The sequence below is a fragment of the Bubalus bubalis genome, chromosome 7, assembly GCF_019923935.1.
Source record: "Bubalus bubalis isolate 160015118507 breed Murrah chromosome 7, NDDB_SH_1, whole genome shotgun sequence".
NCBI lineage: Eukaryota > Metazoa > Chordata > Mammalia > Artiodactyla > Bovidae > Bubalus > Bubalus bubalis.
Window position 1 is genome coordinate 31,149,435 of NC_059163.1, and position 18,562 is coordinate 31,167,996.

At 37.5% G+C, this 18,562-nt stretch overlaps 1 protein-coding gene across 3 annotated transcripts in view; it reads right to left on the reverse strand.

Moving 5' to 3' along the window:
- Window positions 1–5,971: 5,971 nt before the first annotated feature.
- MOB1B (MOB kinase activator 1B) overlaps window positions 5,972–18,562 on the reverse strand; it is a 93,554-nt gene continuing 80,963 nt past the window's right edge. For all 3 annotated transcript variants that reach the window (XM_044945803.2, XM_025289934.3, XM_045166279.1), the window contains exons 4-6: window positions 17,406–17,539; window positions 14,806–14,969; window positions 5,972–11,748 (exon numbers count right to left, since the gene is read on the reverse strand). In XM_044945803.2, the coding sequence (XP_044801738.1) occupies window positions 11,671–11,748; window positions 14,806–14,969; window positions 17,406–17,539 (376 nt within the window). In that variant the 3' untranslated portion in view covers window positions 5,972–11,670. The remainder of the gene's footprint in view (window positions 11,749–14,805; window positions 14,970–17,405; window positions 17,540–18,562) is intronic.

Genomic DNA, 18,562 nt, shown 5'->3' on the forward strand with positions numbered 1-18,562 from the left:
AAAGACTAGAGATCTCTTCAAGAAAATTAGAGATACCAAGGGAATATTTCATGCAAAGATGGGCTCAATAAAGGACAGAAATGGTATGGACCTAACAGAAGCAGAAGATACTAAGAAGAGGTGGTGAGAATACAAGAACTGTACAAAAAAGAGCTTCACGACCCAGATAATCACGGTGGTGTGATCACTCACCTAGAGCCAGACATCCTGGAATGTGAAGTCAAGTGGGCCTTAGAAAGCATCACTACGAACAAAGCTAGTGGAGGTGATGGAATCCCAGTTGAGCTGTTTCAAATCCTGAAAGATGATGCTGTGAAAGTGCTGCACTCAATATGCCAGCAAATTTGGAAAACTCAGCAGTGGACACAGGACTGGCAATGGTCAGTTTTCATTCCAATCACAAAGAAAGGCAATGCCAAAGAATGCTCAAACTACCGCACAATTGTACTCATTTCACACGCTAGTAAAGTAATGCTCAAAATTCTCCAAGCCAGGCTTCTGCAATATGTGAACCGTGAACTTCCTGATGTTCAAGCTGGTTTTAGAAAAGGCAGAGGAACCAAAGATCAAATTGCCAACATCTGCTGGATCATAAAAAAAGCAAGAGAGTTCCAGAAAAACATCTATTTCTGCTTTATTGACTATGCCAAAGCCTTTGACTGTGTGGATCACAATAAACTGTGGAAAATTCTGGAAGAGATGGGAATACCAGACCACCTGACCTGCCTCTTGAGAAACCTATATGCAGGTTAGGAAGCAACAGTTAGAACTGGACATGGAACAACAGACTGGTTCCAAATAGGAAAAGGAGTACATCAAGGCTGCATATTGTTACCCTGCTTATTTAACTTATATGCAGAGTACATCATGAGAAACGCTGGGCTAGAAGAAGCACAAGCTGGAATCAAGATTGCCAGGAGAAATATCAATAACCCTAGATATGCAGATGACACCACTCTTATGGCAGAAAGTGAAGAGGAACTAAAGAGCCTCTTGATGAAAGTGAAAGATGAGAGTGAAAAAGTTGGCCTAAAACTCAACATTCAGAAAACTAAGATCATGGCATCTGGTCCCATCACTTCATGGCAAATAGATGGGGAAACAGTGTAAACAGTGGCTGATTTTATTTTGGGGGCTCCAACATCACTGCAGATGATGATTACAGCCATGAAATTAAAAGACACTGACTCCTTGGAAGGAAAGTTATGACCAACCTAGATAGCATATTCAAAAGCAGAGACATCACTGTGCCAACAAAGGTTCATCTAGTCAAGGCTATGGTTTTTCCATGGTCATGTATGGATGTGAGAGTTGGACTGTGAAGAAAGCTGAGCGCCAAAGAATTGATGCTTTTGAACTGTGGTGTTGGAGAAGACTCTTGAGAGTCCCTTGGACTGCAAGGAGATCCAACCAGTCCATCCTAAAGATCAGTCCTGGGTGTTCATTAGAAGGTCTGATGCTGAAACTCCAATACTTTGGCCACCTCATGTGAAGAGTTGACTCAGTGGAGAAGACCGTGATGCTATGAGGGATTGGGGGCAGGAGGAGAAGGGGACGACAGAGGATGAGATGGATGGATGGCATCAGTGACTTGATGGACGTGAGTTTGAGTAAACTCAGGGAGTTGGTGATGGACAGGGACGCCTGGAGTGCTGAGATTCATGGTCGCAAAGAGTCGGACATGATTGAAGGACTGAACTGACTGACTGACTGAGAGGGAAAATTTCTCCACCCTACAGTGCTATAAAGTTACCATACCTGTTAGGTCTGTTCAGAATAACAATAAGCTTAATTAACCTTGCATGCCCACACCCTGGGGGTTCAGTAGTAAAGAACCCTCCTGCCAATGCAGAAGATGAAGTTCCATCCCTGGGTCAGGAAGATCACTGGGAGAAGGAAATGGCAATCCACTCCAGTATTCTTGCCTGGAAAATCCTATGCACAGAAGGAGCCTCATAGGTTACAGTCCATGGGGTTGCAAAAGAGTTGAACATGACTTAGTCACTATACAACAAAGTACAAATAACAAACGCATATTGAATTTTTGAATGCCTACATAGGTTCCATGTCCTCTTACAGATGACTCATCTCTGTTGTTGTTTAGTCACTGACTAGCTGGGGACAAATGCAGTGTAGAAACGCCCAGAATTTATTTTTAATCATGATAAAGACCTAATAAACAGGCTACTCCCCAGTCTAGAAGTTCCCAAGTTGAAACTCTTCACAGAAACTATAAATGGAATGGTGAATCCATTCTCAAAACAAAAGGGAGGGGGGAGGTGGGCAGAATCAAAATGTGATTCCATAGTGAACTCTAGGATGGAAACAAAAATCATTTTTTGTAAATTCCCTATGTTATTTCATAATTGTAGTACTTTATGTATATTACTTTTGTTTATCCCCATAGTAATAAATAGCAGGATTCTAGAAATGAGAAAGGCCTGAATATTTGTCACTGGTATAGCAAGGGAGTCAGGGAAGCGTCTAAGTTTTTGTTCTGCTTTTTTGGTTGCATCCTGCTGCTTGCAGGATCTTAGTTTCCTGACCAGAGATGAAGCCCAGGCCCCCAGCAGCGGAAGCCAGGGAATTCCCACTGCTTCTACTGCTAAGTCACTTCAGTCTGGTCCGACTCTGTGTGACCCCATAGATGGCAACCCACCAGCCTCCTCCATCCATGGGATTTTCCAGGCAAGAGTACTGGAGTGGGGTGCATTGTCTTCTCCATCCCACTGCTGCTGCTGCTGCTGCTAAGTCACTTCAGTCATGTCCAACTCTGTCCATCCCACTGCTAGGTATTATATATCCTACATCCAAACTTGAGGGGAAAATCATGAAATGGTAAGGGTTTTGGCAGCTACCGGAGAAAATAAAGCAAGGTGATTCTCTGAGACCTTCCAGGAGGAGGAAAGTAGAGCTCAGTCCCATATGGATCGGATAAAGATATTTGGGGTTGAGCAGATGGAGAAGACTCTTAAGCGTCCCTTGGACTGCAAGGAGATCCAACCAGTTCATCCTAAAGTAAATCAGTCCTGAATGTTCATTGGAAGGACTAATGTTGAAGGTGAAACTCCAATACTTGGGCCACCTGACGCAAGAGCTGACTCATTTGAAAAGACCCTGATGCTGGGAAGATTGAGGGCGGGAGGAGAAGGGGACGACAGAGGATGAGATGGTTGGATGGCATCACCAGCTCAATGGACATGAGTTTGAGTAAACTCTGGGAGCTGGCGATGGACGGGGAGGCCTGGCATGCTGCAGTCCATGGGGTCGCAGACATGACTGGGCGACTGAACTGAAGAAATCTTTAACTGTGTTTCTTCCTCCACCAAAACAAAATGAAACTAAAAAATATATATATATATATATAAACAAAAAACAAAACCACTATAGTGCAGTGACTGAAATATTAAACACGGGAAACTCTGACATCAAGTTCATTATATCCTCCATAACCAATGGCTAACATAAGGAAGAGACTAAAAAAAAACTCTTGAAAGTACTCCCTGATTTTTGTCCACAATGTCTTACGTGAAACTCTTGTAGTCAATTCAGTTTCGGAATTTTTCCAGTTTTGGAATTTAGAAAAGAAAAATAGTCACGTATTGTGTAACCATTCCTCACCCTCCTGCGGAAGTGTTAAATACACTAACATTTTGCAGTGAAACATCAGTTTTCACAGTGAAATAAAGATTGTTAACCTCATATCAGGTTCAGTTTGCAGTGAACTGAAGAAAGTACTTTGTTTTCTGAGCTTTTCAGACTTGGGAATTAGAGATAAAATACAGGGTATTAGAATACTCAACCAGGAACAAGTATGCTACCCTCTTAACTCCTGCCAGAAATTTTTCTACTCCTTCAATGTAGGAATTCCTTTTCTCCTGCAGGAATGCTGGTATAACTAAAGAATGAGACAGGGTCTCCTGATAGCATACAGGTTTATTAAAACTCTTTAACCAACTGAGAAAATGAAAATAATTTAGGCAGAAAATATTAAGTGGTTACACAACCCATGCATTTGTGTATACCCACCCAACAACTTCTGTAAAAGGATGTTTATCAACACAGTATGCCGGGGTCCAGCCCCAGCTGATCCAGGGTATTCGAAGGAGAGACGGCATAGGCGAGGGTCAGGAAACAACTGCTTAATTACACGTTAATTAAGGATACAAAGAGTAATAGAATGAGGATAGCTCAGTAGGAAAATTCAGTGGAGAAAAGAGGCTGAGTAGCTTGGTTTACGCGGGAGACCAATAAAACTTCAAGACAAGAAGTTTGCACCACTTACGTAGGCCGCAGGCGTCCTTCCGTTCTCCCGAAGGAGAGGAGACACTGAGGCCTCCCCGGTCGGATCTTAGAAGCCCAGGCATAATTAGCAAGCATGGAGGGTTCCGCGCTCCAGATGGAGACTCAGCCAGAAGTTGAAAGAGAGAGCGACATGGGGAGACCAAGTTTTGGTGAACAAGGCCCGCACTTTATTTTCCAAAGTAGTTTTTATACCTTAAGTTATGCATAGAGGATAATGGGGGAAGGGGTGGAGTCATGCAAGGACAGCAGTTCCTGGTTCTAATCTAAGCCAGGCTTTCAAACTTATCATATGCAAAAGTTCAGGTGATTGACATCATCTTCTGGCCCGGAGGCCTGTTAACATTTTAAGAAACTTATTTTTCTCTAAAGGTGATTATTCCAAAGTCAGGCACCAGCCTCCAAAAAAGCATTGGACAAAGCTGCATTTTACATTTCTATACACCCATTATATCAATCAATACACTGCCAAGGACACAGTAGGTAAGGAGTATGGAGACTTAGCAGCAAACATTGGCCCAACAAGTGAAAAACCCTTCACCAATACAATTTCTAATCAATCTTTTAACTACTCAAAGGAATCTGTGTTTAGGCAGTTTAGAGCATCTCCTGCCTCTCACAGTTGGGAGGCTCTGAACAATCACATGTGGCCAGAAAAACCCATTCAGGCAGGCTAGAGGATTTCCAAAGGAGTTTGTAGGTTGAAACACTGTCACACCCAGGAATTATTAACTGGAGATGTAAGCTAACTCTTTTTTTTCAGAGAGAGGTAGTGGGGGACAGCCCCCTGTAAAGTCAGAGGTGTAGGTGAAAGCACAAAGCAGAAAGTAGGCAGACTCTGGTTTGGGGGGTAGATGCTCGAGAATTTCCAGGGGGACTCCTGAGGCTCGATCCTGCCTTTGCGTATGCCGAGCCTCCTTCCTCATGACCTTTGTCATGGGTGGAGTTCCTCACGCTGGCTCCCGGCAGTGATAGAATTCCAGTTGAGCTATTCCAGATCCTGAAAGATGCTGCTGTGGAAAGTGCTGCACTCAATATGCAATATGCACTCAATATGCAATATGCACTCAATATGCAATATGCCGGCTCCCGGCAACAGTAAACTTGCTTATAAATTTCTATCCACAACCCAAATCTCTCACATTGTAGGCAGATTCTTAACCATCTGAGCCACGAGGGAAGCCCAAGAATACGGGAGTGGATAACCTATCCCTTCTCCAGGGGATCTTCCCGATCCAGGAATTGAACTGGAGTCTCCTGCATTGCAGGGGGATTCTTTACTAGCTGAGCTACCAGGGAAGCCCTTTAATGGTCTACAATGAAGACAAAATATTAAGATAAAATCTTGGCTTAATGGAAAAGTCAACACTTATTTTGCTAACTATTCTCATAGTAATAGTATATTTAAACAAAATAAAAGCACTGGCCTCAAGGTCAAGCATATTCAGGTTTTTTAACCCTAGTTCTCATCAGTGACTTTACAGTTTCCAAGCTTTAGCTTTCTAGTATAAAAAATATTGAGATACTAATTTCCAGGGTTGTTGTGAACATTACAAAAAATAAGGCCTAAAACTGTTCAACATATTTCATAGACCTTCAATATTTCTCTGGGAATGTACGCAATGTGGGAATACCTATAGCAAAAATGAACACTAATGCAAAGTCAGGATTCATGACCAAACATAACTATTTATTATTTTTTAAATAAACATTCAGTTTCTTCCTTAAAACAAACAAACAAAAACTAGAAATTAAATAGTTCCAATCCCATCACATACAAGTCTGTATACTTTATTTACATCTCTCAAAACATATTGCCGACTTTCTGACATTCAGTACCCTCTTTTTATTTTTTTTGCCACATCATGTGGCTTGCAGGATCTTAGTTCCCCCAACCAGGGATCGAACCCAGGCCCAGGCAGTGAAAGCGCCAAGCCTTAACCACTTGACTGCCAGAGAATTCCCTCAGTATCCCCTCTTAAAACAAAAATGATGAAATAGTTTAAAGTTTGATCCACAGTAACTACAATTTGAGTAATCTTGGCACAATTTACAATACAGCGCCCATATTGCATTTCATGTTTTAGACAGCTACTTTAATATAGAGAAACTGTCCATCTCCATGAGAGTGGGATCCTGCCTTACTCATTCTCTACAACACTTGCACAGTGTGTATGCTACCACTTCCATTTATGGCACTGGTAGTATTTTTCTGGTTTTGTCCTGTTTGATAGAAATGATTTTATTAAAACTTTAAGTGTTCTTATATTTATTGTATTTCATGATGCTATTCCTAGGCAATTGTAAGTAATAATGTATAGGAAACATTCAAATAAAACAAAAGTTTTTCCCTACACGATAAGTGCCTTACCACCCTAGCAATGCATGTACAAAAATAACAAATACAATTTAGTGGCTGTAAAAAACTATTTCCCCTAAAAATAGTTATCTCTGCAGAACAATTCAGGGAGACAAGTGTTCTTAAAATGAAAATATGCGAATCTATTTTACACCTTGCACAATTAAGTAAACAAAAATTAAAATGTGCAAACCTGTAAGAAATAACCACACATAAACAAATTTATAACAGACATTAAATATTAATACAATTTTAAATGTATATCACTAATAATATCAGTTTCAGTGACATAGTTTAAAGAAAGTTGTCAACCAAAACAAACCAAAAATGCTTCTTTAAGTTTTACTGTCCAACACTTCAGCCACAACCTATCTAGTGACAGCAATCACTTTAGAATCACCAATAGTGAGGACCTATATAATCAATCTGTTTTGTTTTTTGTCCATGTGAGTGTGTGTTGCAAGATGGGGAGGAAGAAGATAGGGAAAGTCAACAGCCATAAGGAAACAATTTACCTCCAAAGAGAAGGAGATGACAAGTAAACAGTTTGGAAAGGCCAGTGTTTTCACTATCTTTGAGGATTTAATCCAAATTTTTCTATTGTGTAGTATTATGTACAGAAAATGTGTCACACTTGCAAAACTGAGAGTACTCAGTATTTTAATCTGTATTTTCTCTTTTGTCAAAATTTAAGTATGGCAGACACAGAAACACAATCTTATAGCTTCAAAATGATTTTTTCTCTATGATTATCCCATTAGGAGAGCCTCAAAAATTCAAATTGTCTGCAATCAGAATTGTTATTATAGATTAAAATCATTTTCCATTAAATCATGAAATAATTTTACCTCTAAACAGTTTTCTCATACACCATTACACTGATAGCTGAACAACAGTAATTCCTATGTGAAACTGAATACTACGACAATATGCTGATATTTAAATCATTTTAGGAATGGTTCTTAAAGTATAGATCTAAAATAGTGTTTCTAGGAATTGGTATATTTTTTTATGTCCCAGATATGTTTCAAAATAAGCTTTCCTCTTGGTATGCAGTGATATTTTCAAATATACTTCTTGATTGTATCTTTTAAAAAGACAACAAAATGTTAAAGTTATAAACGACATGAAATGATTATACAGTTTGAAATTTTTTACTACGATACAGACTTAAATTCAGCGTAATTAATATATAAAATGTGTTCCAATTTCTCCAGCCTTGAAATTTAAATTGTTCATTTGCATGAAAATAAGTTTTTTTTAAAAAAGGATAGAGGTAAAGGTTGTTATTTTCTTAAGTTACTTCTATCTTAAATATTGGATCCTTTTTTTTAAGTTATTATATTTAAGTGTAAGATAATTAAACTAAATTTTTAAAAATAAAATGTATACATCCAAATGATATTGCCTACCTCAAAGTAGTGACATGAGGAAATTATGTTTTTTATTAAATGATGCTACAAATCAATACTCAAAACATTCTCTTCTGCAATTCAGATCCTATGGCATATTTTTTTTTCCCATATTCTTTTGAACTTCCTTAATAGTTTAGTTCTCAGAAAAGAGCCAAAGCAGAGTCGTTTTGGTAAATGAGATAGGTCATATTAAGCTTCCAGAAAAGTTTTTGGTGCAACTAAAATGATGAAATGGATTTTCTTGTATAGTCACACACCAACTCTCAAGGCATCTCTGAAAGTGATTACACCTCTACAGTGTAGCTGGAATAAGTAGTGCTCCCAAAGCAACCACCCTGAAAATCAACTCTCACTTGGCTATTTAAGGTGTGGCATATTTATTTTAAAAGGAAGTCCTACAGACTAACAATTGTATCTCCCATATCTTACCATTTCAGTGGTTATCAAAACCTCTCTCAGAGAGGGTGAAGACAAAGGTATAAAAGAAATCTATTACTGTGCTATTTTCCCCTAAGCAAGGAAAATACTATACATAAAATGGAGTATGGTGATTACATGTAAAATATAAATATGCACATTATCTGTAATTCCTGAAGAGATTGTAGTGCTTTCTTTCCTGATAAGACAGGCGGTAACTCAGTCTGAGACATATTTATTATACTCTAAACATTTCTTCTCCCATCTAGTTTTATGCTGACCATTTAGCATTTACAAATAACAAGCAAAGGCAGGAAGAAACAGCTATCTAAAATCTTTCAATTTAAGGTAAACTGACCTCCAAAGCCTCTACCAGCTAACACATACTTACTGTTTTACTGCAGCCTAATGCCATGGTTTTTGTGGGAAACAGAATAATCAAGCCAGCAAATAAAAGCCAGTAGCACCACCTACAGCTAATGAAAGATTTTCACTCTTTCTGTTACTAATTTCTTTCCACCACCATTACTCCATCATTTAAAAGAATTCCTAAAACTTGCTTTATATCAACATTTAACCAAAGCATTGTGACAGTAACACTATGTAAACTTATTACTTTATATGTCATGCTTTCATCAGCATATGAGAAAACCAACTTCTGCTTTGTATCTCTGTAAAAAGGGTGGGATGGGGGTGGGGGGGGTGGGGGGGGTGGGGGGAATCATTATCCTGGTTATTTATAAATTAAGAGACTTGGAAAGAATCCAATAGACATTTATAAGCAAACTCTGTTGCAAAACAAGATGTGATCCTTATTTTATAAAGGGCAACTTACTAATGCTCATGGGAACCAACTGAATCAAAGCAACTTTTTAAGAAATCAGTTATTTTGCACATGCTCTGGTGTTTCCCTACATGCAGCCATGTTAACACCATGTACACTGCCAGGCCTCTCCCTGGGAGAATGTCTCTACTTTGTTACCATATATACACATACATATGTCCTTACTTCCCAATACCTCTTTTTCAAGGAATACTCAGAAGCAGGCACCTGAGATTCTGGCACAGTGACAAGAAACTATCTACCTAGAGTGGAAAAGTCAGTCCTGCTACTAAACATTAATTTATAATAACATTTGTACAGTACTATGTAAGGCTTAAATGAGAAAAATGAATGTTTTAATTTTCTCTCCACACTTGACTACCGCAACCCCTTTATTATCAGGTTGATATGAAGTCAAATGCAGTATGGAAGACAATTTGAATAATCATGTGCTTCATTTTCTTAAATGGATAGGGCCCAAATCACTGGATGTCAAATTTTATTTCTGAATCAACCCCTAGTGGCTGATGTTGTATATCTGGATACTAAAATATTTGTTTTAAGGACATCAGCAGTTCTCACTGCAGTTTACAAATAGGTGTTACCAATGAATGTCCAATATATTTGCCTCTGTCAGTTTCTCCTGTTAATTCCATGTTGGTACGTGGAGAATGATTGCTAGAAATGAAATGGGAGAAAAAGTTCCTAGTGATCATATTGCAATGGCATTAAATTGTATCACTATTCGATTTGTTAATGGCAAAACCAAACTGATTTCATTTTATATTCTTTTCTATTAAGTGTTTTTAGTCTATATAATTTCAGAGCAAAATTTCTAGTCTACAAGGTAAAAGGTATATATTTCGAACTGAAGGAAACAGTTTTACCAGAACTGACAAAATTAAAACCGAAAGTCTAAGAGGATATTTTGCAAGAATAAAACTGAAGTGAAAAATGTTAATATTTACTTCAAAAACTAAGTTTCTGAATTTTTTACTTATGGGAATAGTTCACTAGAAAGTCATGGCAAAAAAAGGTACAAGTAAGTACTCATTTAACACTTTGATTATCTGATATCACTGCAAAGAAAGACTTCCTTTCACAGTGGAAAAATCAGAAGTCAGAACGCTTGGGCCTACAACAAGCAAAGAAGGTACTGTATCATTTTAAAATGATAAAACACCAGCTCCATTCACTGAATGGAAATGCTGTAAAGTGATCAATTTTCCCACAGAGTCCTTAAATTCCATGTGCATGCCTATATCTAAAGTTAGTAATTTATTTTTAACTTCACATGGAAGTTGATTCCTAAAAGGAAGTCTCTAAGACTTTGTTTACAAGATATTGATTAAAATCTTCATGCCATTCTAGTCAAGCGTTCTGAGAAAGGACTTTCTTGAACTTGACTTCCCATACTTAATCCCATCTATAACGCCCCATTCAAACTAACCCCACCCTCGTCCCCCACAACCACACACTCCAGTCCTCTTCAAAGCAGAAGGGGATTTTGCAGACTTATGGCTCATTTGGCAATTGCTAAGAAACCTCACAGTTCAGCATCACCTCTGAAGATCGCAAACCTATATATAACCTGAATTTTTACACCTACAGTGCAGTTAAAGTGTAGAAAGAAGCCAAAATGTAACAGCTATTACATTTCAACATCTTCAAGTTTCAATATCACAGATATCAAGAGATGGAAAAGACTTGCTTGTAGAACTCTAAGCATCCGTTGAACAGAATTACTATCAATATCAAAAATAATTAAGAAATACTAATTTTTATGCCCTACATGCACACCTTTACAAATTGTGTTTCTCTAATGTAGTAAAAGTTGGAGATCATCAATTTAGGTAAACTATGGCTTTTATCAATATTTTAAAACATGCATCAGTAAGTGCCCTGGGTAGAAATCCTAATATTGTTTCAAGCCCTGTTCAATTCTATGTCTGTGCTTTGCACCTCAGAAGTGAGCCTGCCAAGGCACTTAAAAACGTCTTTTGGGGACTTCAAAAATCAGCCACAATTTACACAGGGAGAACACCCATCCATGAACAGTCTAATCAGTAAGCATTTTCTTTCAACATATAATATTATTAAAAATTCTCCAAGTTAAAAAAAATACTATATGCCACTAAGACAAAATTTACCCCTATCAAATGTATAGACAGTGGTTCTTGGCTTCCTCTAGCAATAGTATATGGTTTCATTTATTCAGATTAAAGAAAAAGGAACCCAAACAAGCCCTCCAAGAGTAAGATAAAAACAACCAAGATAAAAATAAAATACAACAAAATTCAAATACACTCCACACAGCTTCATTTGAGGAATAATTTGCATAGGTCCCCATCCTTTTATCTGTCCTTTGAGGTGAGTTTTTCAATCAGTTCCTGGAGTGGTGCAAGTTCTCTTCTATCAATAAGGTTGAATTCCTATGTGCCGAGAAAGGCAGAAGAAAGAGCAAGAACATATTATTTACATCTCATTCCAAAATAGATTTCCATTAACATTTGTTGGAAATTAGCTTTTAAAGTAAATGCAAGTCAAATCTTTAAAAAAAAAAAAAAAGGTTTTTTTCCCCCTATTCTCTACCTCTTGCATCTTAAGCAAATCACTTAACCACTTCTGGTATTTTACATTTCTACTAATATTAGGACAAATTCTCTCTTAAGATTCTGGAGAAGAGAATGGTAATGCACTCCAGTATTCTTGCCTGGAGAATTCCATGGACAGAGAAGCCTGGCCGGCTACAGTTCGTGGAGTTGCAAAGAGTTGGACACGACTGAGCGACTAACACACACACACACACACACACATCTCATAAGATTACTATGGGGACTAAATGTGATACTGTGTGTGAACCACTTCATGTAATCCCTGACAGAAAGTAAACAATAAATGAGACTTGCTGCTCCCTGTTAGGATGAATAACCGGGACACCATTTAGATATATCCAATCAAGCAGGGACCAAAAAAATTCTCAGGCAAATTACAGCGTTATATGAAGAATAAAAGATTTAGTTTATGTTATTAACTAACATATCTGCAAGCTACATAGGATATGGTATGAGAATGACATGAATAATGTGGAGTCCACAGATGATAAGTAATAAAATCCTATAAAGAACAAATAAGAAAGCCTGGATTTAATTTGTGCTTCTTTAGAAGTTCTATCACTGTCATTCTGAAATTCAATTCTGAATAGCTTTCCTCTATAAAAATAGTTTATAAATTATAAGGTTAAAACATAAAGGTTGTCAATATTTCTGATCTTCTGCCACAATGGGGCATTCTGAGCTCTCAATTTTACTCATTTATTAGCATTCACCATGTGCCAACAGTAAGAACTGAGAAGAAACATTAAGGGGCATTTAACAGCAAGTCTACCGCTAAGATTTGTGGGGTGTGGACCAAGAACACAAATGGATATTATATCACATGACTAAGTTATTATATTTTATATTAAGCTAATATATTTTTATATATGTTTGATTCTCCTGCCTTGACAAATACATCTTCATAGTAGCCAGGAAGGCAGATTCAAATTTAGAATTTTTAAAAGACTCCTCAAGAGTCTACAAACGAGGAGAGCCAGTCCTTGACCCTCAGCAAACCTCCCTCATCTACCAAACCCCAGATCTATCCTGTACTTGAAAGGGTCTAATATGCAGGACTGTGGACACCCTGACTGGCTTATAAAGGCAATGACCACACACACTCATGAACAGCTGCAATATGGGTATTCCCTAGGTTTAGAGATATACACATAAGAGACATGACCTTCCCTTAAAACAATGGGCCAACAGAAAAGATCCATGCAGATCCTGGAAATACACTTGGGACCATGCGGGCAGGGAATTCTGAATCTCACGTACCCAAGTATATACCAGAAGGGACCTATGCAGGTATGTTCTTGGCCATATGGATTTCTCACTCTGTGGGGAGGAGTAAGCTAGAGAAGGGCCAGGGTCAAACTTCTAAACTGTGAGGCCCAGGGCAGGGGCCATTCTCACTCAAAGAGGTGATCCTATATAACCAACGGACCCATCTTTAAAACCATCACAGTGTCCTAGGATGTAATGAGGCTCAGATGTGGTAAATGCCACATACCAATTTCTTACTATTTGCTAGGAGTTGGGAGATACAGGGGACTTTAACATCATACAGTTTAAGGTAAAACTAACCTTTCTGGTGAGAGAAATCCTCTCCCAAACTACTGAAACGTCAAGTAATCATGTTCTGCATAAACCAAGGCACAGAGGCAGACGTTTAGTATAACATTTTCTTTGTTTCTAATGGTGTCTATAGATAGGACACCACAGTAAAATAATTGCTCAGAGCAATGGTTTTGGCAAGTTACTATCTCCTAAATTTTTTTTGTTTATACAGGTGAAATTAAGATACAAAACGTGTGCCCTCAGTGTGAGGACTGTGAATAGAAGGAAAATAAACAAATTTTTCTTTGTGGAGATGAGTGTGAGAAAGGCATTTATAAGTTTACATACAAAAACAGATTTAAAAAAAAAACAACAGAGCTCTAAATCATGGACATCTCCTACCTACCATCTTCCTTCTCCAACCTCCACTGAAAAATATCTGCTCAGTTTATGCATTTCTCCCTTTTTCACTCCTACCTGTTAGTTCTCTAATTACTATAGCAGGGCAAGAATAACCTCATTTCTTTTTAGTCTAAATCTCTAAAGCCAGTTGTCTGAGAACTAAACAGTGAAGGAAGAGGAGGTCAACTTAAGGAGTTGGATCAAAGATTAACGGACGTCCGGAATATCAACGTTCTTTGGGACATTTCTCCCCTCTTTGGAATAATGGACAGTTATCAAATTCAGAACTTACTCAGACTATGGTTTTAAAAGGAGGGAAAAGATATGCTATTTAAAGTTCATTTCTATGCCAGATCTTCAAAAAAAGATCTAGAGTAGACAGGAAAAGGGAGTAGCAGGAGCGCTCAGAGACAAGTTCAACTCCATGTCCACCAGCCAAGTTCCCTATTCAGCTGCTCTGTTACAGACAATTAGCTGAAGTAAGATCGCTCAGATTCACTGTAGACTTGCGATGGAATTCAGAAACTGAAGGCAAGTCTTTATCATCATGGCAAGTATTCAAGAGGATAAAGACTAAAGAAATAGAGCAAATTTTATTCTGACAGTATGGATGTAGTATTCATCTCATAACTTTGTAGATAACTGCTTTTACTGAGCAAAAAAAATCTCTTAATCCAACTTGAAAGTGAAAGTGGCTCAGTCGTGTCCGACTCTTTGAGACCCGATGGACTAAACAGTTCATGGATTTCTCCATGCCAGAATACTGGAGTGGGTAGCCTTTCCCTTCTCCAGGAGATCTTTCCAACCCACGGGTCGAACCCAGGTCTCCAGCATCACAGGTGGATTCTTTACCAAATTCTGAGAATTTGAGAATTTACCAAATTCTTTACAAAATATTGAGCTATCAGGGAAATCCCTAATCGAACTTACCTGGACAAAAAAAATAAAGTGCTTGAAAGATGTATTGAGATGTGCTTCCTCTTGAAGCTGGATCACAGGGTCGAAATGCTGATGATAAATGTGAGCATAAACCCTAAAGAGGCGTTTGAGTATAGTTTTTGCCACAGACATGAAATTCTTCGGAAATGGGACACCTAGTAAAGAGATAAACAACTTCCTCTATTAACAAGAAGAGAATACAGCAGTATGAGTTTGTCAGCAAGTGACAACATAAATTACCAAAACAAGGCTGAAAATAAGAAATATTTTTATTACCACTTAATATACCCATTGTACATTTCAAATGTTCTCAATATATCATGAATGAAAACAAACTTCAATGCTTCTATGGAATAAGAATCTGTCTTCAGTATGGACCCTTAGGCCTGTAATATAACACCAGTTTACAAAAAATACCACAAATAAATGTCTGAGATGGTAATGGCGCTAAAATGCACACTTAGTCCCTCAGATTTCTTACGCTGAACACAAATAATGTATTACCATGTTTAGTTTTGTCTGAAATGCTGGCAATACATTTATATATTTTTTTCCTATGGAAGTTATCGCATTACTACACCAGGACTACATTTATCTTGAAATTAGCTGTAGTCTCTGCTCAATTAGACAGACTGGCTTTCTGAATTAGAGCACTTTTATAGCATTAAACAAATATAAAACTAGAAAAATACAAAAATCCACATCCCTTGTTAAACTGGCTAAATGATCCAGACTGGCAAAACAGAAGCCAAATACTTTTATGGTACTACTGGCTTCAATGTGATCATATTGCCTACTGCCCACTCAAAAATACTATAAGTCACAACAAGGTCCTACTGTGTGGCACAGTAGGGCACTCTGCTCAATGCTATCTGGCAGCCTGGATGGGAGGGGAGTTTGGGGGAGAAAGGATACATGCATATGTATGGCTGAGTCCCTTTGCAGCCTACCAGAAACTATCACAACATTGTTAAATGGCTATACTTCAATATAAAGTTAAAAGTTTAAAAGAAAAAAGTTATAGGTCACAAGAAAACATAAGACAACATAAGACATTTGGGGGGACATAAGTGTCTCCCGAATGAAGGGACACTATACTAAATAGTATGTTACACTCTTCAAAAATGTCAATGCCATGAAAGACCAAAAAAGACTAAAAAATTGGAATAAGATCTGTAAATTAGACAATAATATTGTACTGGTATTACTTTCCTCATTTTGAAAGTTGCTCTGTGATTGTCTAAGAAAATACACATTGAAGCACATGGAGATAAAGGTCATCACATATGCAACTTACTCTCAAATCTTCAGGAAAAAGAAAGAATGTGGGGTCAGGAGGGAAGAAAAAGTAGGGAAGGAGCGAAGCAGGGAGGGAAGGAGGGAGAGAGAGGGAAGGCAAATATTAAAATGCTGGCAACTAAAGAATCTGGAAGAAGGATATATAAGGGTTCTTTGCACGATTCTTACAAATTTTCTACTAACAAAAGTCTGAAATTGGGTTAAAATAAAAAGTTTAAAAATATGGAAGATAAAAGATGAGGGCACTTATCCCATACCATACTATGTATATAGGGAATACAGTTTTGAAAAATAGACCTTTCATTACAAAGGCTTTGAAGTAGTTAAAGCATTCAATGAATGTGTCATGACAGCAACTATTTACATTGCTGTCTCCTCCACCACATCCTTCTCCCCAAAAGTAAAAAAGCATAAAATACAGTCAAGAAGTTGAAAAAGCAAATTCTAATTTTTTTTTAGAAAACACAGGGGTAAGCAGTTTGACACAGTAAAATCATATGAACTGTCTAAATGTAAATAATTTCTGCTTGAAAGTTTAGCCCTTTAAAAGGCCAGCAAATATAAAAAAAAGCAAAAGTCACTTAGGTGCTAATAGGCCAACCCATCAAATCTTGTTTTCTTCTCACCTTGTTTGATTTCACAGTCTGCAAGGTTCATGCTATGGGTCATGAATACAAATGCTCTGACAAGAATATAATGTAATACTGGGTTTATGTCATATAAAAGTGAAAGAAAGTGAAAGTGGCTCAGTCGTGTCCGACTCTTTGCGACCCCATGGACTATACAGTCCATGGAATTCTACAGGCCAGAATCCTGGAGTGGGTAGCTGGTCCCTTCTCCAGGGGATCTTTCCAACCCAGGGAATGAACTCAGGTCTCCTGCATTGCAGGCAGATTCTTTATCAGCTGAGCCATGAAGGAAGTCCCTTATGTCATACAAACTCCCTTTCTAAATATGAAATGGATACGACTACAGCAGATGTCTAACTGGCTGTTTACCCAATGTCCAGTCTCTTTTTTTCCCTTAACACAGGCCAGATTTGTTACAATCCAAGATATACTGATCTTCTTATTGTTTAAAATTATAGGGAAGTTTACCTAATTAATACATGATAAACTTGGTATGAAAAAGACACTTTTCAAGCATATAAGATTAGAAATATTAGAAATATTTTGAAGTGGCAGTTAATCCAGCATGGTTCCTTGAATATACAGGCAATTCTATTGTAAGTCCTAGAAAAGTATGAAGGTAGATAAATCATGATGGATCCCAGTTAACCAAAACAATTATACCAATTTTTGATGGAAATAATGTCTCATCATCCAACTGGTCCTGAACCCAAGTCATCAGGTAATCAATATACTTTGGTGCAGAGCACTTAATAGGCTTCTTTATGTTTGTTCCATCTGCCCAATGATACTCATATCTGTATTGGAAAGATAAAAAGCACACAGAATATCAATATAATCTATACATAATGTCTGTATTTTTTGTATTACACGTATGTTTATTTTGAATATATTCAGGGCATATTTTAATCTCTTCCTCCAAATTAATATTTTTTTTGTATTTGGCATTTTAAAATTGCTATTAGACTATTTTGCATTTATCAGGATACAAACTAAGATTCCACCAAACTCATTTTTTGTGAACTTTCCTTCATATATAACTTTTGTATTTTAGAATCACATACAGTATAAATTGCCATAGTAGAAACCCTAAGTTTATTTCCTACTTCTATGATGATCATCTTTAATGTTTATAATTGTTGTCTTTTTCCTCAAAAAACATTTCTCCTTACACAATACAATTCTCTTAAATTTGGGGCGTTAAAATTTGGGTTAAGGATACAGAATGAAACAGAAGTGCCAAAATAAAATGAATGAAAAAGAGAATGATTCAATATTTGAGTATACTTGGTTGAGGAGCTACACAAGCCTTTGAGGAAGACTGGAACTCCAAATAAAGATGCCTATAGTATTTGGGTATTAACCAGACACTATCCTTTGGTACAATACACTTTTAATATGCACCTACAATATGAGAAATGATAAGTCAAGGAATGCTGCTCTTGAACAAGGGACACTGAAATGAAAGACGTTTTCTCTATTCTCACAGAGAAAAGACTGGTAGAGAAGACAAACCTGTAAATGAGTATGTAAAAACAGTGCGACAGAATGCTCATGGAACTACACAAACACACACTCACAACCACAACCTGATTTTTAAGACAATAAGCATGCAGCTGAAACTCCAAAGTACAAAAATGTCTAAACTGAACTAGCATTTAGTTTAGTTTCTGAAAGGTTACCTCTGCCTCTCCCTTTGAACCAGTTGTGTTTTTCTAACCTTGCCCCAGAGTTTGGACTGACACAACAACAGGTGAGTAAGGCTAGAAAAGGAGCTGAAAGAAAATATAATGGAAAAATACTACAGGGTATTTCCAACA